This window comes from Pungitius pungitius, chromosome 13, assembly GCF_949316345.1.
Source record: "Pungitius pungitius chromosome 13, fPunPun2.1, whole genome shotgun sequence".
Classification (NCBI taxonomy): Eukaryota; Metazoa; Chordata; class Actinopteri; order Perciformes; family Gasterosteidae; genus Pungitius; species Pungitius pungitius.
The window spans coordinates 9760680-9788651 of record NC_084912.1 but is presented as its reverse complement, the minus strand read 5'-3'; the positions used below and the strand labels follow the sequence as shown (position 1 = coordinate 9788651).

The following is a 27972-nucleotide window of genomic DNA, read 5'->3' as shown; positions in this document are numbered from 1 at the left end:
ACTCTGTAACTATATATACTTTATTGATAAAATAGAAGAAGAAGAAATGACTGAGGAATTAACAACTAGTAAACACATTTTGAAAGTTCACAAGGACCAAAACATCATGTCAAGGAACTAAAAAAGTCTTAAAATATCAAGTTGAGACCACATAATGAAAGAAGTTGATGACTCTCTGCCTCGTAACAGTGGAATTATTAATAAGTAAATTACATTACATACATGCACTCATTTACTGTCCGATGTTATACACCAACAGCCATTTCAAATTCCTTGTATGGCCAACAAATATTGGTAATAAATTATCCTGATTCCTGTTGAATGCATTGAACAACATTTATTTTTGTCTCGCAAATGCAATATCAATGAAAATGCTTTTTTAATGTTTCGGACATTCACACCCAAAAACAAGCAAATTCGAATTCTAAATAAAATCCTGCAAACCTGCAAAATCTGCAAAATCAGCAAAATCTGCAGGTTAAAGAAATATACCATTTGGATTCATAGTTAGCTACTTATTTAACAACCCTTGAACATCAAAAGTTTGTAAAAATCCAAATATCGTATTCATTAATTTCCATTAATAAATGATCTTTTATCAACAAATCCGCCAAAAAAATACACAGTAACTTCTAGATACAATACGTTTTGTCTACAGAAATAATAAATAATTACAAGCCAATGACATAGAGAGGAAATTTTACGGAAATCCATTTTCATCCAAAAATATACATTTACATTATTGACAATTTTTAACACTCAGATTTTTGATGCAATATATTTTAAGACTGGAGTGGAGAATTTTGTACAGATCCAGTCAGAACATCAGATTAGTGATAGAAACCAGTGCTTTCAAACTCTAGAAATAAACAAGTAGTAATTGAATTTCAATAGGTGTGTTTTACCATCTACTGCGAACCCATTTCGGCATGGTTTTCAGTTAAAACAAGGGTTTGGTTTAGTCGCTCTTTTGGGATAGCATCTTGTTTTTTTAATACACAGTCAAAGAGATATAATGCAATCAAGCCAAACTAGCATGTTGCCAATTAGCGACATCAACTTTCGTTTTGCCCACAAGTCTCTGAAAAGAAATGAAACCAACAGTTTGAGCATCGGTTTCCTGTTATAGTTTTTCTTGTTTTGTGCAATTCCTTCATGTAATCCTATTTTCATTGCTGCTGATAAGTTTAATTTGACTAGAGATCACACTCTATATGAGAAGAGGTGTTTTAACAGAGTCACTATACTGCGGAATGCAATGATGATTAATACTAGTTTTCTTTAGTGTATCCATTTTTTGTCTTCATTCGCTTCATTTTTGCTGTCTGTGTGAGTTTCTCTGTGTAAAAGATTACAGAAATGGTGTTATACCACCAACACCAATGTTATTTTCTTTGAATGCACTGGGATTTACATGAACATCCCAAAGGCGCTGCTTTAACATTTTCTCCTATTTGGTGGTTTTATACCTGCCTCCACAAACTGCTGGCATATAAAGTTTGACTGTACCTTTTGTTCTAGACTCATGTTTAAAAATGTGCGTTTACTTCCCCTTAAGGTTGCTCCCAGATGCTGTTGTATAAGATGCCTTTACAATCAATTATTCAACAGTCAGGCATCCATGTGCTAGTAGTGAATATTCATGAGATTAATGCATGTTGAGAATCCGTACAGACGTCTGGTGCGTTTATTCTCTGAGGAAACTTTTCAGTACGTCTCAAATAGCCGAGAACCAAATGGAGTGTGGTTGAGTTTCACAATCCAAGTAACAATTATAAAGAAAGAGAAACATGTTCAAGACTGAAACATTGCACATTCAGTCTTTAATGCCAGCTGCTCCCTGGCAGTTTATTGACTGACTTTAGTTGTATTCAGCACCTTATTAAGTTAGTCAATTTAAACAGCAAAATTCACAGCTGGATTTTTTACCAACTGTAAATTAATCTTTTATTCTTAAAGATGAATATGTCAGCTTTTTGCTTATTCAGAAAAACACTCTACCTTGATGGCTCAAGTCAAGTTTGACAAGATTTTGCTTCAAAGACCTTCATCTCAAACGATTGTGGTTGTTGATTAAGACCAGAATGTTATACTTGTCACATGTCCATGGCAAGAAATTGATATTACAATTATGCACAGGATGAATATCCAAACATTTTAGCATTACACATACTTGAGTTCTGTTGTTGTGAAGGCCCTTTTTTAAAAACTTTTCTTGAAGATGTATATGTGTAGTCTATTAAAGTTCTTGGTTGTCATGACTTCCGATTTTAATTAATGAGGTAGACACACTTAAAATGTGATTAGTTGTAAAACATCAACTTCTACACCTACCCTTCTGTTGTAAAATAAATAAAAATACTACATATATACTATATATGAATAAATACTCAGAATTACAGAATCTGGGAACTTTTAAAGTCATACAGACAAAAGATAGAATTTATAATATAATAAAGGTATTCATGTGCAGTCAAAATGATCTCACTTAACCTAAAATAAATTCATCAGATATTTAGTCCTACCATTCAACTGGTGTCCATAGATAATAAATAAATGTTTCTGTGTGTGACGTGACTTTGTAAGTTTGAGATCCTTCAAAAGGGGTGAGAAGGTCTTTGTAAAAAGTGGATGGATGGTTCTCCAGAGCGAAAAACATTAAACTCTAACTTTGAGACATTAATTTATGCTACTCAAATTCCTTTTTTCATATGTTTAAACATGTTAATGTCCACCTTAATGATGAACGTGTAAATACAACGCCCCACCTGGATGATGAGATCAGACAATGTGATCGGATATGCGTGAGACGTTGTCCATGTTGACTTGAGTTGACAGTGACTTCCGACTGTCTGTACTCGCTCTCGGCCTCTTCCTCTGAGTTTCATTTTCTCCGTGGCAGGAAAAGGCTGCTTTGAACTCCCCACGGAACTTCCCTGGTGAAAGATAAAGAAACAGTTTGACCAGGAAACCATTCTTTGTTTGGTGTCATGGGGTACGGCGAGAGAAATACATAATATTTTTTGTTACAGCGCTTTGACAGTTTTTTTTAAATCCCTTTCTGGGAAAAGCTGCTGCAAAAATGTTGTTTGTAGAGTAAAATAAGTCAAATAGTCAAATAAATAACAATAATAACAAAGGTTTTTTTTGCCTTGAATCAAAAACAGCCTTTTTCTGTTGCAGTAACATTATGAACTAATAGCTGTAATGAATATCTTATTGACATGGCCATAAATCTCCAAACACTGTAAACAAATGTGAGTTTATCTTTGAACGTGCAATACAATACATGATAAAATGTTCAATTTGAGCTGGTAAAGTGCGTTGTTGAGGCCAACCCGTCCACTAGAGGGCGGTAACGAGCCCACAGGTATGATAAAGATGAGCAGGCGCGTTGCACACTTACCACTGAGGAAATTGTAGATGATGGGATTTGCTGCACTGTTGGCATATATGAGCCAATGCGAGAAGGTGAACCATGCATACACTGTTTCTCTGTCGTCCGTTTTCTTGAAAGTCCCAAAGACTCTGCAGGTAAAGTGTGACATGAGTGAGATTAAGATATTTGTTTTTAATGCTATTATATGGTAACAGTATTCAAATGAATTCACATTCTTTAAAGCTAAAACAAGCAATTATTCTGCACTAAATACAGTTGTTCTTAAACATGAAACTACCACATGAATAATAAATGGAAAATGTAAATCCTTTCTATCATATTAATTGGACTAGCTTTTGATCCTTGGATTGAGATGTTTTTACCTTTTCATGACGTTGAGCACGCTGATTGGCAGGTAGCACACGGCGAAAACAAAGAGCACCACCATCAGCATGCGAGCGGTCTTGCGTCTGGCTCTGACCTGTTTGATCTCAGCACAAACCGTGCTGGTTCTGACCCTCACGGCCTCTCCCACTGCTGGAGCTGAGCACTGAATGGACCTCCACTTTCTCTGCAAAACTGATGTGTTTCCAGGAATCTGTGGATTAAATGAGGGCCGTACATCACTCGTTGAAAACTTGGCTTTGTGAGAGCTGGTGTAGAAAATATGAAGCGTTGGAAAACCTACCTGTTGACACCACAGCTTGTGACATATCTGGATATACGCCAGGACCATGAGACATAAGGGTGCAATGTATGTGACAAGGAAGAAACAGGTGTGATACACCTTTGGGTAGATCTCAGCTGTTGAAAGAAAGAAGACATTTGATTGAAACTGGATAGTGAACGAGATTCGTCATACTCAGTTATTGTTGCTTTGCCTGTCGATCTCTACGCTCTCCACTGCACAGACGATGGCACGGTGGTAGATGTATCACTCACACTTTTATTCAGAGCATTGAGGGGAATCATATTTGATGTATTCGTCATTACCTGCAGAGGTTAACACATTTACTACTCAGTTTATGCTGCTGTTTATTAGTCCACAGAAAATATTTTGCAATCAGAAGTTGGCTTTAAGTCACAAAAGGTTGATTAATCATAAATATAATAGAATGAATAAAATACAGGAGATACCTCTTATTCAATGGGTTTTCTACTTAACAAGTTAATATTGAAAGTTTAAATCTTGACGTGCTGCCTGCTGAATTCTGCATGACCTTAAAATGCCATCTGTCATTAATTTAAAAAAAGTCTTTGACATTTACAGAAAATGAAATGGATAAAAACGTGACATTATATACGTATACTTCTAATTCACCATCTCTCAACAAGCTTTGCTTGCACAAACACGCTTGCAAGCAAATTGACAAAACAAATGAATGAACAAAACAATTTATCATTATTCTTCACAATTATGTATGATATCAGGAAAATAAAATAAGAGAATTTTGGAATTATAGTATCTTACGGAAGGTTCCTGTTTAGAAAGTAATTGTTGTTTAGTAAGTGATTAGTAAGTGATAAAATGTCATAGAAGTAATATTATAATAAATTTGGGTCAGTTTAAAACATTCATAAATGAATGCATGTCATAAGAACATCTTAATGTTAAAAAAAATCAATAGAATCTCAGTGTATCAATTATTAATTTATAAAAACAATGACTATAGCTATCTTAATGAATAGGGATCAGCATTGATTTATTCAATTAAGAAACATTTTTGACTGATGATTGGTCTGAGATATGCATCCATATCGCAATATGCTTAGTATTCTTTATCATAAAATACTATAAAATGTAAATCATTTAATTCATAGTAAAAACATAAAATGATAAAAGCAATAAAAACAAGGTAGAGTCAGGTAGAATGAGGAAATTATAAAAGTAAGATAAAAAAGAGCAAGCTTCACGTGTTAAAAAAGATAAAATAGTTTAAGTCACTAATACCAATGAACTGCAGAGGAAAAGACAGTATTATTTATTACTCGCAGCATTTTCTCTTTGTGCTCTGCTCACATCATTTGTATTTTAAACAGCAGCTTAAATGGCATTAAACACACACACAGATTTGAGGTCACAGGGTAAATCCTATGCTATGTAGAGTTGCATCACTTTGGAAAACAAAAGGCTAATTTAAGTGAAAGTCTACTTTTCGGACTTCGGTGTTTGTTAAAGCTTTGTTCATTTGTGAGCACTAACCTCCCCAATGTTCATCACACACTGTGAACAGGCTGGTCTTGTTTATTAATTCTGGCACCAGGCTGCTGCACTCCATCACAATAGCCTGAGGGATCATGATGATGCACGACACAACCCAGATGACAACAATACTCTTGCGAGCCCTCTTGGCTGTGCTTTTGAACATCAGCGGGTGGCAGATAGCGTACCAACGGTCTTGGGCAATGCAACTAAGCGTTAGGACTGATACAGAAACAGAGATGGTCTGGAGAGAAAAAATGCATGATACATTAGTGAGATACAGATAAAAACATTATCTTCAATACTAAAGACAGATTATTATTCTAATTTTGGTTTGCATCTCTGACGCATTATACAACCACGTGAATGTGAAATTGTACAGACCTTGGAGAAGCTACGGGAAACACTAAACATCAGTGAGAAATGTGTAAAGGCTGGAGATGGGCTTTTAGCTCCTTTTCTAAGACAGTTTCCTCAGAGCATCCTCAAGGGATTCAGATATGAACAGACCAGCAGAGTATGTATTATGTGTGTACTGTAGGTCGACTCAATAAACATGCTGTTAAAGGTGAAGGTGAAGCCGATCTAAAACTGCCTACTTTTCCATTTTTTGTTTTTTCCATCAAGTGTTGAGTTTTCCAACGGACACATTTCAGAATTTAAAAAGCCTCAATGACAACATCCTTCTTCAATCTTTGCATTACAACCCGTTCAATCAGGCCAAGATATCTCAAGCAAGACGGGCCGATCTCCAAGTACAATGAGATATGTTCCTTTGTTTGAGTGGAAGTGAACAATACATCTGATGGTATCATACATTATACGTTATAGATATTTATTTATGGATTCATATCCACAATTAACCACAGCCTCTTCAGAGTTAATGTGCGTTATATTATAAAACTGGTCAGATATTAAAGAGAATTCCAGCACGCTGTTATCATAAGCAACTTAGTGTTTATCCATCTCTGTCATGGTTTGGTCTCTTTCCCTGTTTTAGTTTGAAGTTTCATGTTCCTTGTGGTCCTGGGTTAACTTCACTTCCTGCCTTGTCCTGTGATTGCCTGAGTGTTTCCACCTGTGTCCAATCACCTGCAACTCCCTTGTGTATTTAAGCCCCGTGTGCCTGTTGTCCCCTGTCGCGTCATTGTCTAACGTCAGTCATTGTTGGTGTACGTTCTTTTGGCCTCTGTTAGTTTTTGTGCAAAATAAAAGGCACATTCCGAAAATCTGAATCCTGCATTTGAGTCCTGCCTGCCTGCCTTCAACCTGCACCCTCGACACACCCTGACAATCTCCATAATGCAGCACACCCAGACCTCTTGTGTTGACAGCAACTTGAAAGATTGTGTTAACTACAATTTTGAATTAAGTGCATCTACAAAAAGAGGACTTTGAAGCTGCAAAAATAATTCCTGACACAATTCTGTGTTTTTGTCATTTCCTTTACGAATCAGTTACGTCATGATCCTCCGGAGGCTTCTTTCTCTAGTGTCAGAGTGTGAGAGTAGCTTACCAATCAAGCAGCCCCTATGGAAATGTACGTAATAACAAGCATAAAAAGTGATTGCATACAGAAATAACAGTTGGCAGTGGTGGTTGGTCCAACACACACACACACACACACACACACCTCTGCGTCACTGTGTGCAGCCATAGTCTCTTTATTACTCAAAGATACTTATTTTCAAATGTGATGTCATTGTATGTTAACTGTTCCCTGTCAGGCCTTCTTCCATTGGTGCTACTGTTTAAAATAGTCAACAACATAAAAATCAGATTATTTTTTCCTGGTATGGTCCCTATTTGTAAGAACTATGGTTCTTACAAATAGGGCCTTGACAGCTGTTTCAGCACAGGGTGGATGACGCTTCGATGGAACAAAAATAAAATACAATCCCAGGGCATTAAATCTCTTTGGGAGGAGATCAAATGTCTCACTCAGTGCACCTCTCATGGGATTTGAAACAAGATCTATTATTACATCCGCTCATAAATACAGAGAAAGAATTATGTAAAACAACACAAGTGGAATCTGGGCCTGCGTTCTTACCCAGGCGCCTCTGCTTAGTTTCCTCGATCAGGTCTTTTTTCCTCACTCTTAAGCGCTGGTCTGCATGTCCCTAATTCGCTTCTTTGTTTGCTTTATAACGTTAACTAAACCGTGAGGCAAAACATCTTTTTAATGACTAAAGTGCTTTAGGTCACTTATAATATTTGAGGGCTTTGGATCGTGGTCAAAATCGATGACTTACCTGCAGATAAGGCACAACTTTGCAAAGAGTGTTTCCAAAGAACCAGGACTCTGTGATGTCCACCACAAGACTGGCAGGCAGGCAGATGATGGTGACCAAGACGTCGGCAAAGGAGAGATTCACTATGAAGTAGTTCGTCACCGTGCGCATGTGGCGGTTTCTCCCCACTGCAAAACAAACTGAAAATAATGCACCATCAAAAGCCGCCCAAGGACTCAATAAAGATGAATATTTATTTTACTGTTCGTCAGATAAGCTGTCAGTTATAAATTTTAATTAAAAATGCATGTTAGTTTTGTTCACATATTTGTTCCTGTTGGCTAAATATGAATTATTCAGATATACATACAGACAATTACATATTACCATGAGACCGTATGTACTGAGACCGTCAACATAAAGTGTCTCATTCGTAGAGGAGAATCATCAACAGTCTTGCAGCTCCATCACAAATGTTACGGGAAAAATATGTAGTCCAGTGTGCAGGTATAATTTCCAAAAATAAAGTTAAAAAATGTAACATTAAATGACTGCAGTGTATTCTGTAGCAGCCGCCTTAAGGCAGTTTGAATGTAGTAATTATCTTTTCTTTCAAAAATATTTGCTGTTCTTTAATTCAAGCTCTTGAAAAATTGTGTAAAAGGTGAAATGTGGGTGAAAGAGTGTAATCTGTCTATTACACAGAATGTATAATCCAAGAACATAATACTGTTTTCAAGAACATAATAATAAATGATTGAATACACATTTTTAAAAGCATACCTTTTCTTTTTTTAGGTTTACACAGGTGAAATTGTCAATTTCTGATGACTATAAAATATCTCACCATCTTGCAACTATAATAAATGTATTGTTAAGATATTATATATTATACTTGAGTCCTGTGTGCAGTTGAGCAAAATGTTGTCGAAGCGCTAACCTGAGGGGCACCACAAGACAATACAATATAAAATATATAATCTTATTGGGTGTAATGCGTAACTGGGACATAGCTGAGGAATAGGGTTAGAATCACTTGACTGCCTAAAAAAGACACAGGACAGAGACCAGTGTGTGCTGTCAGGAGACAAAAGAGCCTAATTGGGGTAATAAGGTGGGTAAAGTGTCTCTGTACTACTCATTGATCCGTAAGAACCTTTTTCTTGTGGATCCAGCCACTACGAGCCATGTCAAACTGTATTGTTATTATGTTCTTGGCTTTACTTGCTTCACAAGGCATCGATACAATTGCGCATATGAGAATGCTCCATTGGAAACTCAAGCAGCATTGGATTGGGCATAACCCTACTAACAAATAAATAATGTCAAATGATGGGAGTCAATTTGCCATCAGATTCAAGTTTGGGTGGCTCAATTCTCATGAAAATGAATGAGGAAAGAATATGACTTGGTCAAAGAACCAAAAAGAAAGGGAAGGGACATGAGGGTCATGTCAATGCACCAACCCTGACCCCTTAAATCGACCTGTCAGTGGACTCTTTAGTACAGTGTTTCTCAACTGGTGGGTCGCGGACCCGTTTGTAGTGGGGCCTTTGCATGGGGAAATAAAAAATAAAAAAATCATCCTGTGATTTTATTTTGAAGGGACTTTCTCAAATGCAGCGGAGTGTCGGGTTTTTTTCCGGGTCGTCCGTCAGTCAGCGCGGCAAGTAGAACGCGAAAGCACCCCCCCCCCCCCCCCTCGACAACGCTAGCGCCACCTTGCCCCCCCCCCCCCCCCCCCCCCTCCCGTTGACCGATCGATTTGGGTCACGGATTGTCATAAAGGGGTGATGGTGGGTCCCGGAGCCAGACCAGTTGAGAACCACTGCTTTAGTAGGTCACTGTGAATTTAGTGCTGCGTGTTCACTGACTCATTGACGCCTGTCAGATTTAGTTTTACTTATGTTTGCTATTTTTGTTTTTCAAGCCCAAATGTCATAGCAACACATTAAAGCGCTGAGGGGATACCATAGACCAGCAGTGGGTTATATAAACAAGATGAAAAGGCCAGGCTGTGACACACTACATCAAAAGACAAGATAACGTCAGTAGAAATGATTTGTTTTCGAGGCGTACCGTTATCTGATCAGCACGGGCAACTTTCTAAAATGCCAAGGTTCAAGGACGGAGTCTAGTTCAGCTGTCTCCCTCACAGCTCCCCGCGCTGCCTGAAGCACCGAGCTGCTGCAGGCGTTATCACAACAACACGGACGGGGTTAGAACACATCTCAACTTTCTGAGCCACAGATTTAAAAAAAAAAAAAAACACATCACCGTCATCCCTGGATGATGGAGGGATTCTCCAACAGGCTGTTGTTTCAACCGAAACTCTCCTGCAGGAATCCAGGTATACATATAATACCATCTTACTTAAGCCTATAGGATTTTATGCTGCAACTTTAATGTGAAGTAGGACTATTATGCACAAGTGTGCTATCGCTTGGTTGTTCACTTAACGGTATGAGTGCATCTGTGCTACTCTCAATGTTATTAACTCCACCTGCTCTACCTGCTAACAAGTTTGAATGTATGCTGTGAGGGAGGGAAGAATGTCCTTCACCGCTATTTAGACTGCACACTACAAAGTGTTCACTCAATATGGTTTTATAACATATATATAGTTGTTACAATAACATAATAAATAAATGTCACACCACTGGAACCTGAGACATGGAGGGGAAGGGTATGTTCAGCAACGAGTGCCGGGTCGAAGTGTGGAGAAGATGCAGAGAACGCTACGCTGATTGCTGCACATGAAATACTGCAACAAGTGGCAATCCCACATTGCCACAGTCTGGGATCGACCTCTATCCTCCAGCTCCTGACAACGCCCCCCCCCCCCCACAGGGCTAATCAAAGACACACAGACACACTTTGGGATTGGAGAGGATGGCATGGGGCCTGCCAGCTGAACAATTCCACGCCATTGTGCCATTGTTCAGCAATGTCTCGTGTTTCCCGAGAAACATCCAATCTACCAAACAAAACCAAACAGGAGTCAATTGCAGAATAAGAGAGACATTTTTTATCAACGGCTTGATTTAAAAAGGGAAATAAACAGGTTTTTCCAACAGCATGACATTTGTTGCCAAGTAGAATTGTTACAACAAAGGAATAATAATAAGAAGTCCTTGGGCTTCACGGTTATAATATGCTATTATACGTATACTACTATGCAACAAATGGTATCATAGCGACGGGCATCTCCGTTATATGGCAAACTACACAGACGGAGTCAACCTTCAAATCAGGTAAACTTCAAAGTGCGTACCAGTTGACTGCAGACAAGTCTGTACTTGTTTATATTCAGTGTTTTTGCCCCTGAAATTGTGTTTTCTTTCAGTCAAGTGCAAAAAAGATTTGTTGGTTGGAGAATTGTTTTCCCCTTTCATCAACCTTCAAGTCTTCCAAGCTTACTCCCACTAAATGGGCTGTGTTGTTGAAGTTGATCTGAGTGCCAAACTGTCAAATATTGCATGGCTTAAGCCTGCGTAGAACTCAACTTCCACGTGATGGCGGAGGCTGATGGACTCTCGATTTTTTTTTTTACCCCCAGCGTCGTTTCCAGTGGACCTGAGTGTTTACGTCTAATTACCCATTTACAGAGCAGCATCTGTACGGCTGTCTAATTCCTAACTTTAAACCACAGCTTTATCAATTCAAACCAATTTTTCACCAGAAAAAAACTCACAACACAACAACAGATATGGCATCCACGGTGCGAAACAGAAAGGCAAAAGACATTACCACCAATAAATAACACAAAAAAATACCATAGCTGGTGAGAATTACATCAGAAACATCCAAAGGTGTTCATTAAACAATGTGACTGATGCTGGAACAACGGACCTTCTGATCTGTTCAGTAGAAAGTTCAGTAAAGCATGATGAGCACTGAATGAGCTTCGGAGTCTAATGGATGGTCTTCAACAGAATCACTCGCCATTGTTCTCTTTTCTGCAGTGACCTCAAGTGAGTCTGGGGTGCCAAGCCTTTCTGACCATCTCATTGATCCAATTATGATCCGCAGTGAAGCAGCAGAATGAAATTCTTGAACCGGACCTTTAAATACTGGATCAGCGTTCTTTTTCCGGGTTTAATTTTCTCTGCAGGTAGACCCCAAGATATCTGCTGATCCTTAATTATTACGGGGCAGACCTTCTCTTTCTTTCTCCTGAAATACACAACCAACTCTTTGGTCTCTTTCAACATTCAGTTAAAAGAAATGCTGAAAAGACAAATGTAATCTCGCGTTTACAGGCCAGGTCATAGGTCATTGCCTGGGGTAAGTTGACCCTGTACAGGGTCGGGCGTGGTCTGAAAGCTTTGGATTTTAAAGGACCCCTGGTGACCGTATAGTCAGCAGTATAATGTGAAGAGAAGAGGTTTTCATTTGTTTTTCAAGGAATGATGGAGTCAACATGGTAATTACTAGAACGGGTCATTCTGTCATTCTAAAAAAAAAGAAAGCGTCAATCAATGCAAGAAACCCCTCCTAAAATCCTCCTCTGTCCACTAACGTCTATCATTGAGCAATGACTTTCTGACAAATGTTTCTTCGGAATTACCAAAAGGATTTCGCCACTCAATATCTAAACTTATATTATAATTGTTTGGATTACAAACCCCATTTAGGTACATTTGTGGATAATTTATTAAAAAGATCTATTCTATACACCACAGTGCTGCTGGCTTTAAAGCTTTGTTTTTCAAAGTCAGAACTTAGCTTTGTTTCAGTGTTAGTAATATTCATGCTGTTTAGATGTTTAAAAAAAATCATTTTCTCATTATGCTTTTGCCAACATTTGTTCATTTTATAGCATTATAACATTTTTGGCATACATTTTACTAATGAGTGTATTTTTAAATCTGATTTTTTTAAATGATCAAACATGATGTGGGTTAGATTTGTTGATCATATCCAAATGATTTATTCAATATAAGTAAACAAATGTGGATTCATAAATATCTAACGGAACTCAATGCAGCCCTCTTGTCGTTACATTACTATTCCTGTCATCATAAACGCACATCACTGACTTTGCTTCTTCCCTGAAGTCTCTGTGTTTTCTCTCCTCACAGATTTCTGTGGGTGGAGGTTATATTTGGACGGTGGTTGTTCCTGCCGTGGTCCTGCCGGACAGCTGCTGCTGTCATTAGTAGTAGTCACATTACTATTGCTGACACAACTACCATTGTTGGTCCACTACATCCACTACAGCTTTCATTATCAGTAGTCATTTTGAACAATTAGACTCCAGCCCCCCTGTGTGTAAAATAAGCGATTTGATGGTTTATGGATTTTGAACAATTAGTTAACTTACTACCACCAATATTTGAATCATTTCTGATATATCCATTGAACGTATTGTACATTTTTTATGTTGCTTACATGTAACATCCATCCCAGGAGTTCTCCCTGTGCCGATGTGAGGGTTCCAGGCCAGAAGATGTGTTCAGAATGTAAAGCCTTCTCAAGCAAATTTATGAATTATGATTTTGGGCTACACCAAATAGATGCATAGAAATAGAATTAAAACATAAATTCTTTGTTATGGCCCAGAAGTCTTAACAGATCCCAGTGAGCCACCTGTACAAAAATAACTCATAACTGATGTGCACTTACTGCTCAATGCAAATTGTGGTCGGACAAAGTAGGTTGTTGCTGGAACCTCAATGTTGAGCATTTCAACATCATTGATGTAATGATGACTTCTGCTTTAAGGCATATTCACGTATGTATTCAATTAATACACAGCAAAGGTCCAGAAGACAAAAAATAGTGTATATCTTGCACAGTGCACATCTAGCTTTCATTGCACACAATTACATTCAATTATGTTGTTAATTGTTTGGTTAGTTAACGTGTTAGGACTCTAATTGATCATATTCTCAGATTGTTTATGTTTGGGCACTCATTTGGATTTTAATGGGTACGTCTGCTCAAAAAGCATCAAATTGCTATCAGTTGCTTGAACAATTGGTCTTGTTGAGAATTACAAGCCAATTTTCCAACAGGATCAACAACAAAAAATGTATTGCCTCCCCAATGGCCCGTTGGACCTGCTCAACCTCTACAGCTCTTCACACGAAAGCCAAGGAACTTTCTTTGCTGTAAGATCATGGAAAAGCTTTTTGACGTTGCCATTGTCAGAGACATCATATCAGTCAACGTTCCTGCCTTCAAGAAGTTAATAAATATAGCCTCCTCAGCGTGAGATCGCATCCCTAAAGCCTTTTACGTGTGTTGGAAATATAATCAACTTCAAGGTCAATTCATTTATATATATATATACACACATACGTACATAAATATACTATACACACACGCACAGAATCGGCAGCAGTTTCAGCTTGATATGAAATTGCTGGGTTGTAAAACGTTGTTGTGTTCAATATTAGAGTTTGTTTATTGAAATCCCAACTTTTTACGGCAAGTGCTTGTTTTATCTTCATAAGCCTTTTTCTAAAATAAATGCTTCCTTGATTCTCATTGTTCTGGGTCTGGTTGAACGCACTTATTGTATGTCGCTTTGGATAAAATCTTAAGGTAAACGTAATGGATTATTGCTGTGAGTTTTTTGCGGGATTATAGTTTTTTACTAGAAATGTCAATAGTGTTTTTTAGTCATTTTTTTAATGGATTCCTTTCAAGCAGTTTACTCCCACTTAGATGAGATCTGCAATGTAAATTGTAGAACTTTTGATTTCTAAACCATTATTAGTTATTCATAGTTATTATTAGTCTATGAATGAGGTTGTACTAAAAAGTAATTTAAATAGTGATATTAAAATGACTACTAACTAAATGTTGTGCAAAACCAATACTGACTGACTTATACGCTATACATTTTCACATGCATTGTTCAACTAACTTTTAAATTCTAACAAGCATCACTGTCTCTATCTCACAATATGAGGAAATATACTGTATTATTAAAATGTCGTATTTGCCAAGCTGGATTCCAGCAACTTGTTCTTCACAGAAATTAATTTGGCCATGTTTTTATAGTTTATAAGCGAAAATAATTAAAGATGGCTCACAGTGTGAGTCAGTGGCATTCTTAAATACATTAGAACATACGCGAATAAAACAGATTGAGTAGATGAAATTGAGACAGAAATGACAGTATTGTGAATTACGAGGTCGATCTGTGCCCCAAAATTGTTTCCACCCATTTGTTGCTGTGAGAGCCCTTTACACCACTCCACAGTGAGAAATAAGTGATCCATCATTTTCCCAATCTGTATCTTCAAACACGTCTGTGGTTTTCCAATCCGGAGCATTCGAGCCGCGCTGAGACACGCGCGCGCTCTGATGCTGAGACACGCACGCGCTCTGATGCTGAGACACGCGCGCGCTCTGATGCTGAGACACGCGCGCGCTCTGATGCTGAGACACGCGCGCGCTCTGATGAATCGTCCTTCAAAATTCTGCAGCCGCAAGTGAATATCAAAAGAAAATCTGGACTACTTTTGTTTTCCATCGTGGCATGCACGCTCTTTCTACCCTGTGCCACTGGGCTCGTGCACAATCTAAAAAAAAAAGTTGTCGAAAGTGTACAAATGTTGGCTATTTACCGCAAAGCTTACGCGAGAACAGAAATAATATAAAATACATGAAGAATACAGGCTAAAACTCACCCAACGAGTTCCCGATGAGTGAGACGAAGAAGACAATAATGTAAGCCACAATAAGAACCCATTCATACTGCTTGGGGTGTAAGTACTCCCTCCAGATGTATCTCAGAAGTTCGTCGTCATCATCCACGATGGGGTGCGGTTGTGACTCCGCGCTCTCGGCCACTTGTGCCGAAGACAAACATTCCTCGCAATCCACATTCCCAGCTGCCCCAGACATCCTCCGAGCCGTTTCCAAACGAGAGCCTTCACCCCGCAGGTTGCAGACGGACAAAAAGAAAAGAAAAGACGCAACACTGAAGTGCGGAGACAAGACGGACCTCGTCAGGGAGACGCTGGTTTCTGCTGCGTCCTCCTGCGCGACCACATGTTCTTTCACCAACACGCACACAGCGGATCTCAGAGCTGTGAGCCATTCACCTCAACGATCCAGCCCTCTCGGAGCCAAGAGGAGAAACACATCGGATTGGATGAAGCCTGGGAGCACATTATAATGCGGATGTTAGCTGTTTTTCTCATGTGATGCCGTATTCTACTGTTAATCAAACGCTCTGGAGATTTTTCTATCAAAATACATTTTGATGTATTTTTCCCCATCAGTGTTTGTATAAAAATCAAGCTCAAATGTAGTAGTAGTGAATAGACAAGATAATGAGCTGCAACTTTCTCTATTTTGAATTCAGTGGACAACTGTTTTGGGGCCGTATCACATCCTTTTAACCTGCATGATCAAATTGTTTGAGCTGTCAACACAGCACTGTTATTATAAAAAAATATAAAAACATTGGTGGCCAACAACAACCCGTTGTGTATACTGTGATAGCCCCTGCCTACAAATATGCAAGTATTACTACTCATTTAGTAAAGCTGGGGCATATTACTATTTCACTGTTGGAACTGTAAATGCCTTTAATTCACCATGACCATATGCGTCCTTTCCGTATTTGTCATGGCCTCGGACCTGGTTTCCTGTCAATAAACTCTTGTCGGCATTTTTTCCTGTTTGTCGTGTAAAAGGCCAGTACAAAACATGCAAAACGAAATTTGGTAGCCAGTTTTGTGGTTTTGAAATGTGTTTTCATTCATGTTCAATTTGCAAGGACGTTGGAAAGGTGCTCCGTGCGTGGTTCCACCACAAGTATCTGCACTAGGACCAGAGAGGAGCTTGGTTCGCTGCGTCGGCCATTAGGTTGTGGGGATTATTCCTCATTGTGCACAAGGGTAAACGTCGTGGTCTCTGCCTGGTTCGGCAGTGTGCGGGAAGGTGGATGAGTTCAGTTGGTCCTCACATAGTTAAAGTGTCTGAGGTTGAAGTGTCTGAGGTTGAAGCGTTTGTTGTCACTGCCCTTCAGCAAATTCCATCAAAACATTCACAAAAGAGCAGTTGCTTTAGATTGCTGATCATTATTCGGTGTTGGTAGGAGGTAAAGGATCATTTTAAAGATTGTATCAAATAAAGGTTGATGAAAAGGGAATTGTGCCTAGGAATAAACACGTTTTGCACTATGCTTTTCTGTTTAAGCAACAGAGAAATCATGCTCTTGTAGATGGAAGATGACAAAAGGAAACATTAATTGGAAATGAAAAAGCAATACAAATCTTGAAGGACACAGGAGACATCTGACGGAATGCAAAACAGTCAGTAATTGTTGTACACTAAAATCTGCCCTCCTGTTCCCTCATACACATTGACATTTGTTAGGGCCCAAAAAATAGTAAACAGTTCAGTGGGATTTGCCTTTAAAAATCCCCCTCTGCAAGTCACCAACTCTATTTTGTATTCACCTCACATGTCTGGACAAGCCCGTCTTTGTTTTTTTGTGCAGGTATGCGGGGATAACAAGGAAAACGAGAATCCCCTAAAGCTCACATGATTGGGGGAGGAGTCCAGTGTGTTGGCTGACAGTGCACTCATGATTTCAGTAATTATTATAACCGGGTCAAAAGCGACCCTAACAACACAAAGGGCATAATTTCAACCAGAGCATCTGATAATTTAGTGAAAAAAAGAAGAGAAAGTCTAAACGCCTTGATCAATATTCAGTCTATTGTTGTTTTTCGCAAAATCTCTCTCAATGTTTGTCATTGATTATGTTTTAACAAACGATTGGCCAAATGATGCAGTTTTAGAGGAAGGCTAAAGAAAAGCCCGGCTACTCTATATTTCACTGCTGTTGTCTTTGAACACTGCAGGTTTAACCTCTTTCACACTTTGATGGTTATCATTTTTCATTTAATATTTAATATGAATATTATCAGGACTCTGTCCCAATTTCCCATGTTTATCTGTCTGTCGCATTGGTTTTATCCCAACGCCCAGCTCATTAATTTCCTGCAGTGCTTTTGTGTTTGTTCTTGCACCAATTATCTGTGATTGAAGCTTGTCACATAAAAGCTATTACCAGCTATTTTTCCTTTGTTAGCCATTGATCAATAAAACCTCAGGACCTGGATGATTTTGCCATACCTTTTGGTAGAAATATATACATTTGAATTATTATACATAATTGTCAAGATCTCCACACTATAAACTGTTTAAAGAGATTACACTGTGAAATATGCTTTGTATATTATGAAATAACATCATGTTTTCTTATCAGAAATGATCTGGTTTGATGTACATGTTATATTTGGTTTGTGATGAGTCAATGTTCGGTATTTGTCTGGTGTAACACAGGATAGAATCACAGGATGTACTTTACCGTGACAATTAGTGACCTCCCACCAGTCACGTTCTTCACACTCCACAAGATGCACAAACACTTTCACATGACACTTTCGGTTCGCCGGTCTACTTTACTTTATTTTTAATTACATTTTTAAACTTCTTTAACTCTTATTCCTTTATTTATATCCTAAATAACCCAAAGCTTTAGATTACTGACCCACAGCATTTTATTCCCTGCACTATGTTGCCTTATTGTCCAATGTCTAAATGTCTGTCATGCACCAACTGCCAAGTCGAATTCCTTGTAAGTCTGCCATATTATGGCCATACATTTTCTGATTTCTGATTCCTGATTAGTTCAGCCTGTTGTGTTTAAGTGTTTAATTAGTCATAAAGTTGTATTTTAAATAATACGCTTTTTTGTGTGCCATTGAGAAACATTTACTAAATATCCCTGAATGCGAATACGCATCAGTAATTGTAGACAAATGTCATTGAGACTGGATCAACTTTGTGGAAGACAAAGTTATACAATAATGTCATTAGGTTTTAGGAGAACATCAGAAACAGACTAAATGTGTGTAATATATTAACATTAATAAAAGTAATTGGATGTAAAAAAATTGTTTTGAGAATAGATATCTGACTTTTTGTACCAAAAATATCGGAGAATATTGTAAACTTTGTATTCTTATCAACAGACGCTCTCTATTACAAGTCCTTTTGAAATAATCTCTACCGCAGAAACAGCCTTTTCAGAGGCAGACAACGTGTGACTGGGAGCTACTTTACCTTACGTACAATCACGTTTTTACCACCGTGGTGAATTGAGCTGCATTTCAATGAGCTCAGTTTTCAACGGCTCACTTGGAACGCCCGCAGCAGTGTCAAGATTAGTATCAGGGAGGGAAGGATGTGCTTTAGGTGTATCAAAGAAGTTCAGTGTCACATGTTGCACAGAGCTCCAACGTGCCATCAAAGCGAGAGCATCTGTAGCTGCCTGGGTGGAGGCGGAGGAGGACGTCTTGTTGCTGCATTGCATCACACAATACTTATAAATATTGCCGGTGAATAAATGGTAATGTTTCTCTACTCGCTCTACGGAGCACAGGAGGTTTCAGGATTGGATTCAATGGGACAGGGACACAAAAGGCAAGTGATTTATTGCTTCATCAAAAGCCTAAAAACGAACAAAAGCACCATAAATCATCTGATGTTGATCCATAGCTCATCACTTATGTGAAGCTTACAGAAGGCAAATCTCCACGACACAGCTTCACATAGAGCTGGGTTGCCTGTCGTCTAGTTGAGGACGACACTTTTATCTTCTGTTAATAATAAAGGGTTTGGTCGAAGGAGCACTGGTTACAGTGTGCGGATTCCTTAAATAATAAAGACATTTTTTCATTTTATTTTTCATTTTATTTTCCAGTTTATTACGGTCCAGGAAAATGTTGTGATTCGTAGAATAGATTTAGGCCTCTGTTAAGGTCATCCAAAGGGCTTTGTCTGCTTTTTATCCATGCTCCCAATTTTGTGAAAACCTTTCCTTAATATAGTCTCCATTGTTCACATTTTTCAAAAGGGTCATTGGACAAAACTCTCTGAGATTTAATTTACATAATTCATCAGTAGATGACAGACAGGAAGAAACACAAAAAGGATCATCAACCCTTTTCATCACCATTTTATCAGCATTATTAAGGGATGGTGCACTAAAATAATATACCTGCTGTAAATCAAAAATCCACTACTTTCCCAGCATAAATATCACAAAGACAAAACCCAGACAAGCGATGTGGGACTGACTGGCAGGCATCAAAGTGCCAGAATATAAGCGTAATACTAAGTACCTAATTAGAAAGAATAAATATTCATAAACCTTTAGATAAATTCTCCTTCATGCATATGTTTTAGTCCAGAGGCCATGTTCATTTTTGCTTACCCACAAATCTGTCGCTTTGAGTGAAAAATGAAAGATGAAATAATTTAAGTATTTTGGCCACTGAGTTTGCGTGCTGAATTTTTTATGTCTCTTGTAGTTTTGATTGAGTATTCCCTTCAGAGAGGATACTCCCGAGGTGAAGAAAGAAAACTAAAAAGTATCAGAATGCAACTTTTCCCACTAAGATTAAGACAATTACTTGTTTATGTTTATATGCAAATGGGGAACTGTTTACTGCAATACTTTGGTAACTTTAACTTTAGGAGAAGTCCGCAGGCACAAATAGATAGTATAGCAAATAAATCGCTGCATATTTTTAATGTGTTCCTGCCAGAAGAAGAATTTACAAAGCAAAATAGCCCAAAGAATTGATCAGTGCAAGAAAAATAGTGCTTTATTTGTCCATAAAACCAACCTTGCAGGGACGTTGTCTGTCAAAGAGAAGAAAGTGACCTTCATTTGCCTATTTTCATAAATGCTTCCATGAGATTCAACCTCTGTGAGGTTGTTTCATGCTGTGGAGTTAGCTTGTACGTTGACTGTATTTGCAACGAGTATTTCCCTTTATGTACAGTACAGCAGCAACAACCACACGTTTGTACTAAGAACTCAAACACACCTACAGTTACTGCAAAGCAATTCAATCTTTCTCTACTACCTTTTCATACAGTTGGTACTTGAAGCCTCTGCAGCATTTCTTGTTTGCTTCAGGTCAACACCAGTCGAGGTTACTTAAGATTTAGTTATATTAAGGTCTGCTTTGATATAAAACAACATTCATCAGTGCATCTGTACATAATACAAAACACAGAGGTCAAAATGTATCCAGTGTTTGCCAAAAATAAAAGCATAGACTAACTGTAACAATATTTACATAATGAGTCAAATTTCCATTAGTAAGAAGTGACGTGTGAAGATTTACTGCTTGTTCTTGTGTATTAGATGTCCCATTCGTTGAAGGAATTTCTCCAGCTTATTTTCGTGGTGCCCCCTTGCAGCCCGGGTGATGTTATGTTCAATGTCCGCATCACCTTTAGGGAGCGTTTTGGTTTTCTCCTGCGAGCGTTTCTTGTCAATCGAGCAGAAGGACTCATATCTGCTGTAAAGGCGAGTCTCCGGACCTCGATCTTTGCTCCAGCTTGTCGATTCAGAGCCGGGCCTCGCGCTTCTCTCAAAGATGCCGGGCTTCTTTTGGGTCGTAGGTTTAGGTAGAGAGACTTGGGGTGGATTTTTGAGCTCTTCAGCCCTGAATCGAGGTTTTGAAGAGGTAAGATGGTCGCCATCTATCCGCTTCATCTGGTGCCCTGAGGAGGACCTGACGGAGTGGGTTGTGCTTTGGGGGTGTTTTGCTCCTCTGTACGATGTCCTCGGCTCATCATCCGCTGTTAAGGTGTCTGTGCTGCAACTTGACTGCAGACTCAGTGTGTCGCTGGTTCCCACTGAATCCTCTTTCTTCTCTGGTAAGATTTTTTTGCTAGTCTTCATTGGAAAATGTGGTTGGCTCATGCTGTTGGATTTAGGTGTTAGACCCTTGCTCTTAACTTCCAGGGCTGCCGCGGACGCTGTCCTGGATGGCGGCTGCTGCCAATTAGGCGTGACGTGGCAGTCTGTGACCCTCTTGACATCATAATGAGAAGAAGACCTCTGATCTTCTTTCAGATTTGACCTGTATCCTCCACTCTGTGCATTGATCTCTGCTGTGCTTCTATTAACCTGCGCCCCTGAAAAATCTCCATACACGTGACTTGATGATTCATGCTTGTACTCGAGGGCTGGCCTTGGATCTGCTAAGCTACGTCTTTTCTGCCAATTGTCAGACATGGTGTCTGGGTTTTGGAGCAAGTGTCTACCTGCTGATCTGCCTAAGCTAGCATAGACAGCGGGGTAAGAGCCTCTACCTGGACCTGAGTTTGCCTTATTCTGACTGTCATCCAAAACTTGCAAACTTTTCCTATTAAACATGTACCCGTCATTACTCATCGTATCAGCTGCTGCAGTTGGATTCCAATGCATGGATGAGTAGTGGGAAGGAGTGTTTGGGGCTGCTAAGGAGTTGACACAAGTGGAGGAGTTGATGTGTCGGTTTGGCTCCATTTGCTCCGGTACGGTGGGCCTGAAAACGAGGGACGACCTCATCCTTCCCTGCATGAAGGAGTTGCCTTTGTCCTGTGGATCAACCTGGTCCAAATAGTCACAAGAGTCTCCGAACGGCACCTCAGGGCGTTTGAGGTAAGACTCGATCCTAAATGTGCGCATGAAGGACTTGGATGTATTCTCTAGCGTTGGCATGTTCTGCTGCATGGAAATAACACGTTTGTCGTTGCCACTGTAAGACTGCCGCATGTTATGACCTCTTTGGATTTGTGGCACATGTAAATAATTGTCCACTGGAAAGTGATTTATTCCACTTCCTGTTTCTCTTGAGATGTTCCAGTTGCTCGCTCTGGGCCTGAAGTTCGGTGGAATACATTCGTCTTGCCTCTCTCCAGCATAGCTGTGCCTTTTAATGAAGTCATTTGACTCTGTTGACAGAAATTGGGGCATCTGGTTGTTAACAGCAATCCCATTTTCCTTTAACAGCCCGGAATGGTAAGGTTCCTCTTCAAAGAGCCTCCTCTCTAGATCTAGATCTCTCGCTCCTAGTTTCATCTCGCAGGTCTTCCGATAAACTGTGTCCAGCGTATGCCTCAGCTGGTCCCTACGCTCAACTTTGTGGGTGTCTTGGGGCAAAATCTGTCGTCCATTGCGTTGGGTCAAACCTTCCGGAGGGCAGAGCTCAGACGGCACAGTCGAGCGGGCATAAAGTGTTCGAAACTCCTCGTCATAGGACTTCACCAGGTGGCCTGTGATCAGCTGCACCATGCTCAGATGAATCTTCTCAAATGACCACGTGAAGCTGCAAACACACACCAAAAATGATTTATCATCAAAAAAATAGAAAACAGACAGTTGTATGACACTCACCGGAGGATTTGAGTTCAATTTAGTTTAGCCAACAACAAAAAAGAAACTACAGCCGCTAAAGCAACCAGGGAAAAATATTATTTTCAAAGGTTTCATTCAGCTTCTTTGTGTTGCCACATTTTACAGAACATTCAATCAACTTCTTCAAAAAGCTTCATTCAGAAAAGATGAGTGTCAGTAAATGTGTTTGCTTTGCGTCATGAGTGCATTCTGTTTCTGCCTCAGCCGTCTCAACCACTGAAATATATTATTTACCCATATGAACCATAAATTGCTGTGAGGCAGTCGACTAAAAGAAACTTCTGCTCCATCGCTCCATGAAATTTCACTCCCGATCGGCAGAGGTAATCCGGGCCCTTCACAGTGCGCACCCTCATGTTCTGTGGTCAGAGCAATGAAAGGACATTTTCAGAAAATATTTTTCATGGTTAAATCATGCAGCAGAAGATAATACGCATGTCAATCAACACAACAACAAACAATAATGAAGTACTCAGCAGGTATCTCTACCATTTTCAAATGTGTTGTATTTGTTGAGTACCTCATGCCTCATTTTACACCCTTTTTGCAGAGCTTAAAGTGACCCGCTAAGATGCGCATTGCACATTGTGAAAATTTTACCAGTTTCTGAGCACCAAGGAAGGTGCAGCAGTTTGATTGGATATCCTAACTGGGAGGTAACAACAAAAACCTTGTAGCTACAGTGGAAGTTACAATCAGCTACGTTGATTCAAATAAAGAAGATCAAATGGATTTCTTAAAACCATACACCTACCCTTAGTTGATTTATTTTGACGTCTTGATTTTCAGCCATTGCGAGGAAACTTTTCAAATGGAAATCATCCAAAAGCACGTAGACTGGCACTCCTCGTATCGAGGCATCCACAGCCTCTTTGAATATATCTACATCCGTGAACTCGTCCATCGCAATGGCAATGACCTGCAAGCACAGAGTGAAATAATCATGCTCGGCTCAATGTGAATTTAACAAGTTTACCTTTGTGAAAGCCATGAATGACCTATTTAACAACACATGAACAATAAATGGGAATCCAACAGCTGTAAACTGCCAAAAAACCTTCAAGGGATTCCAATGATGAAAACTTGGTGCAGTAAACACAGACTAAACTAAAGTAAAAAAACTAAACTTTCCCGAGATCTGACACAAAGTTTGTTGGTCCAAAAATCAATTTCTATCAATCCTGGAAAAGTTTATTTGAGTATTTAAAGTACAAATGAGTCTTTTCTCTCTCATTTCACTAAGAATAAACTGCGTTGAAAGTCCATCAAGAGAGAAGTTTGAAATGTAATGTCACAAAGTAGCAGCGTCATTTGAGTTGTTTCTTTGACTTGTTCAATTTGTCTTATCTGCTACTTCCAAAACATGGGAACCTTTAAATAAAGAGATATGGAGAGATGTTCTAGCTGCTTCAGCATGCGATAAAATATTCATCTCGGTTTAAATTTGATTACTTTTGTAATTAGTTTGAGGAGAGGATTTAGTTTGTTCTTTTTAAGCTGAAAAGCTATTTTTTCCAGACTTTCCAGTCAGTTTTTTGCTGTCAAAGCTGGTTTAATTAAGAGCACCAGTGCAGCAGTAACAAGTACAGATGCAATAGAATAGTAATTATCTACCAAGCACAATTTTGAGCTACAACACCAGGTTTTGATTCATTATGACAATTTGATAACTGAAGCGTTGACTGTGAAATGGATATTGCCTCATGGTGGAATCCTACCGCTCTGTTGGGTTCCCACACTTTCATGTCATGCTGGTGAGTTTCTAAACTAGATTTCAACTTCATCAACCACAGCCAACACTCCTTATAACTGGAAATTGAGAGCAACAAACGTGCTGGGGACATTCCCCGAGGAGGAAGTAAATAACAGTAGTCAGAGTCATTTTGCTGCTCTGGAATGAAGTGCCATCAGACATCAAACCTCTCAGCATATTGTTGGAGGTAGCTCTGGTTACCTGTCTCGCATCTTGTATATGCTTCCGAACCACCTCCTTGATGGTCGGGTTGTTCTGTCTCGGCGGATGAAAGAGCAGATCTATGTTCGTCTGTAGTCTTTCTTGCAGGACATCCGGCCAACCCAACTCCAAGTCTGGCGCGTCCCCCTCCGAGTGGACGGGCCAGTACGTCCCCGAGGATGAGTGGCTGTCCACAGGAACCGTGGTTTCCTCCGCATCATTTTTAGGTGGGACGTTTTCTGCCTTTCGGGTAATGAAAAGAAGCTCGTCCTCCGAGAGGAAGCTTCCGAGACGTTCTTCCTTGAGGAACTTCTGGTAACTTTCTCTGCCGCCACTTGCCAGGCAGTCGATGGCCAGGCGGTAGGACTCCTTGTAGTGAGGCTGAATGAACTCCTCCAATTTCGGCTCTCCCCTCAGTGACGACAGCATGGAAAACTCTTGGGCCTCCATTGCTGCAGGAGGCTTCAGTTGGACCTGTCATCACAGATAGGGGAAATCAATGGCATGATGTAAAAGAATCAGAGAACAAACATCATGACAGTGGAAGTTGAGCGTGAAGAGGCAAAGTAAACGGAAAGGTCGGATAGATCGAAACGTAGTGTAAATATCAAGAAGCTGTAAAAAAAATAAAAGTAAAACCCGCAACAGTTATTAAAGCACAACCTCACCTGTGTTTTTATGTTCATGAGTAACACTGAATCAGACTTTAAGGTCTCATTGTGAGTAATTATAAGTTATGGACCGAGCAGATGAATACGTTACGAGGTATTGAACCGGTGTCTTGTCTTTAGATGCACAAGATAAATAAAAAAAATCAACCAAGTGATTTGAGGTTATTCAGGAACAACTTGTCTATAAGCAGCCAACTGATGAAGCCCTTTTTTGTTTCTCTTTAGCTGAACAGGACGTTGTCTTTGTTTTTGTAAAGGTAACACTGTTTGTTTACATAGGGACTGTGGCAACAAGACGCTTAAGTTGAGTTCAAAATGAACTATTTCCATGTGCAAGACATTCTTAACACTATTACAGCGCACATTACATGTCGGTTGTTACTGACGATCTTTTAATTATAATGTTTCTTACATGTCACATCATGAAAGCTGACTCATCATTATAAAAGCTGTTCACAGCCTGGATGTAAAAGCAGCAAATTCCCAAACATGCAATGTGATGGTTGCACCTGTTATTAGTGCACCTCAATTTCAAGGTGGGGTAAATGAAGACAAGTTTAAATAAATGTTGCTTATTCGTTCCCCGTTGCGCAAAACATTTTAGCGGATGATCAGGCAATGATTAAAAAAAGTTTTTACTATCTTTAGAATAATATAATAATAATAAAACCCAATCTAGCTTGTATGTATTTGAATCTCTCAAGGACTTTTTAACACATAGGGAATAATACCTGTTTTAAGATTGCATTTCACACCTTTTACAGAATTTTACACCTTTTGAAATTATGTGATTCTTGATATGATGAATCTATCCTCACTGGATGAAGTCATTCGCGCTTACATTTGAAGGATTCAAGTATATCACTTTAATGGCGTTTTAATGTTGTATGTCATGCATCATTTATCTGAATATTAAGACAGTGGAACACAAAGTCATTCGTTGCAGCTAAACAACTGACATACTGTAGGAAAATATAACTTTTACCTTAAGTTAGTCTCACAGCCGGTATCAAGACGAGTAAAGTCTTCCTTTCCTCATGTTAGCTATAAGCTATTTAATGGGTCATGCTGCTGCACTCACACAATCACATGTATACATTTCAAGTTCTGAATGAAAACAATCTTTTGAGGTTTCCAACTCTTCTGTGCTTTGTCTTTACGGATGTGCTTCATAATAAATATTGATGGGCTGTTATGGCAGGATGTAATATTCCAACCTACAACACATGCTTGTAAGAACATAATATTTACCTACAATTTATATCTCAAACCTCCCACTGTTCAGAGAATTCATTTAAAAGCTGAGCCGATATTCTCACAGACTCTTACGCTGCTTCTTGCTGAACAATATACAACACTTTTATATGCTCAACAACAGAAACTTACATTTGTATCGTGACCTTTGTGGAAATCCTCTTGACTGCTCCCAGAAAGTTCCTTGGATTTATGTTCACATTATGTTCAATATTCGGGTGGACTGCTAGCTGGGAGACACAAAGAAAAGGAGGTGTCTCAACATGATAAGCAGTCGTCAGGAGGAGGGTGTGGATTCTAGTTTTTACATGCAAATGGGCTGGTCTGAAACTTGCTCACAGGCAGCGATAAACCTGTTTGAAACATTTGGCCACTCCCCTCCTTTCAGGGACAAAGTGCACACTGACGGAAATCAAGATAATGGGCAAACATAAAGAGGCTTTGATGAATGCTCCATGTTTAATGGTGCAGGGCCTCATAAAACTGTTCTGTCCAGTGCTGTGAAATTTGAACAACATTTTGGCACTGGACTTCGAGGGTGACCATTTCAAATGACACACATGTTTCATTAAGACATTTTTCAAGGACGAGATATCCACAAATTAGCTTGAATAAACCAGGGATCATTAGTCTTTTTCATCTTACTTCAGATGGGGCTGAGTCTGCAGGGAGCAAAGAAGCACTTCTGATGTCCTTGTAAATGTTGAAAGGAAAACTGAAGAAAGGAGATGTTTTGATGTCTTTTCTTTAATTCATAAAAAACATTCATGAATTTATATCGGTGACATTTTGCATGCTCCACCCCATCTGCTGAGCTTTTATTCTTGAGAAACGGGCTCATTGTGCAACATCTGAATGGTGAAAAATACAAAAATAGGTTGTCTATTTCCTTGTGAATCAATGTGATTCAGACTCCAACAATACATGTCAGGCACCAGCATGATGTAGATAATGCTGTAACCGTTTTGGGTGTCGTTCAGCTTGAGATTCTCCCCTCATTCAGCCCCAAAGCATTACTCAGGTCAGTGCAGGTTTG

General features: G+C 39.2%; 2 protein-coding genes across 2 annotated transcripts; both read right to left on the bottom strand.

Annotated features, from left to right (window-relative positions):
* Positions 1-5: 5 nt before the first annotated feature.
* hcrtr2 (hypocretin (orexin) receptor 2) lies at positions 6-15879 on the bottom strand. The gene is made up of 7 exons (XM_037465531.2): positions 15463-15879; positions 7838-8016; positions 5583-5826; positions 4068-4183; positions 3763-3977; positions 3407-3528; positions 6-2936 (listed from the first exon to the last, which is right to left on the bottom strand). The coding sequence occupies exons 1-7, from the start codon at positions 15677-15679 to the stop codon at positions 2782-2784; spliced, it is 1248 nt and encodes a 415-aa protein (XP_037321428.1). The 5' UTR covers positions 15680-15879; the 3' UTR covers positions 6-2781.
* A 4565-nt stretch (positions 15880-20444) lies between these two features.
* fam83b (family with sequence similarity 83 member B) lies at positions 20445-27174 on the bottom strand. Its single transcript, XM_037465487.2, has 5 exons — positions 27069-27174; positions 25012-25485; positions 23812-23976; positions 23292-23416; positions 20445-22968 (listed from the first exon to the last, which is right to left on the bottom strand). The coding sequence occupies exons 2-5, from the start codon at positions 25459-25461 to the stop codon at positions 20991-20993; spliced, it is 2718 nt and encodes a 905-aa protein (XP_037321384.2). The 5' UTR covers positions 25462-25485; positions 27069-27174; the 3' UTR covers positions 20445-20990.
* Positions 27175-27972: the final 798 nt, after the last annotated feature.

What these genes read in the sequence shown, in the direction of transcription:
- hcrtr2 (XM_037465531.2), bottom strand. Translation starts at nt 15,679, where the DNA reads ATGTCTGGGGCAGCTGGGAATGTGGATTGCGAGGAATGTTTGTCTTCG. An exon ending in GTGTGATGAACATTGGGGAG is followed by an intron (nt 4,184 to 5,582) that starts GTTAGTGCTCAC and finishes TTCTTTCAACAG; the next exon opens with CTGAGATCTACCCAAAGGTG. An exon ending in GTGCTCAACGTCATGAAAAG is followed by an intron (nt 3,529 to 3,762) that starts GTAAAAACATCT and finishes CTTTACCTGCAG; the next exon opens with AGTCTTTGGGACTTTCAAGA.
- fam83b (XM_037465487.2), bottom strand. Translation starts at nt 25,461, where the DNA reads ATGGAGGCCCAAGAGTTTTCCATGCTGTCGTCACTGAGGGGAGAGCCG. An exon ending in ATATACAAGATGCGAGACAG is followed by an intron (nt 23,977 to 25,011) that starts GTAACCAGAGCT and finishes CTGTGCTTGCAG; the next exon opens with GTCATTGCCATTGCGATGGA. An exon ending in GCAATTTATGGTTCATATGG is followed by an intron (nt 22,969 to 23,291) that starts GTAAATAATATA and finishes GTGTGTTTGCAG; the next exon opens with CTTCACGTGGTCATTTGAGA.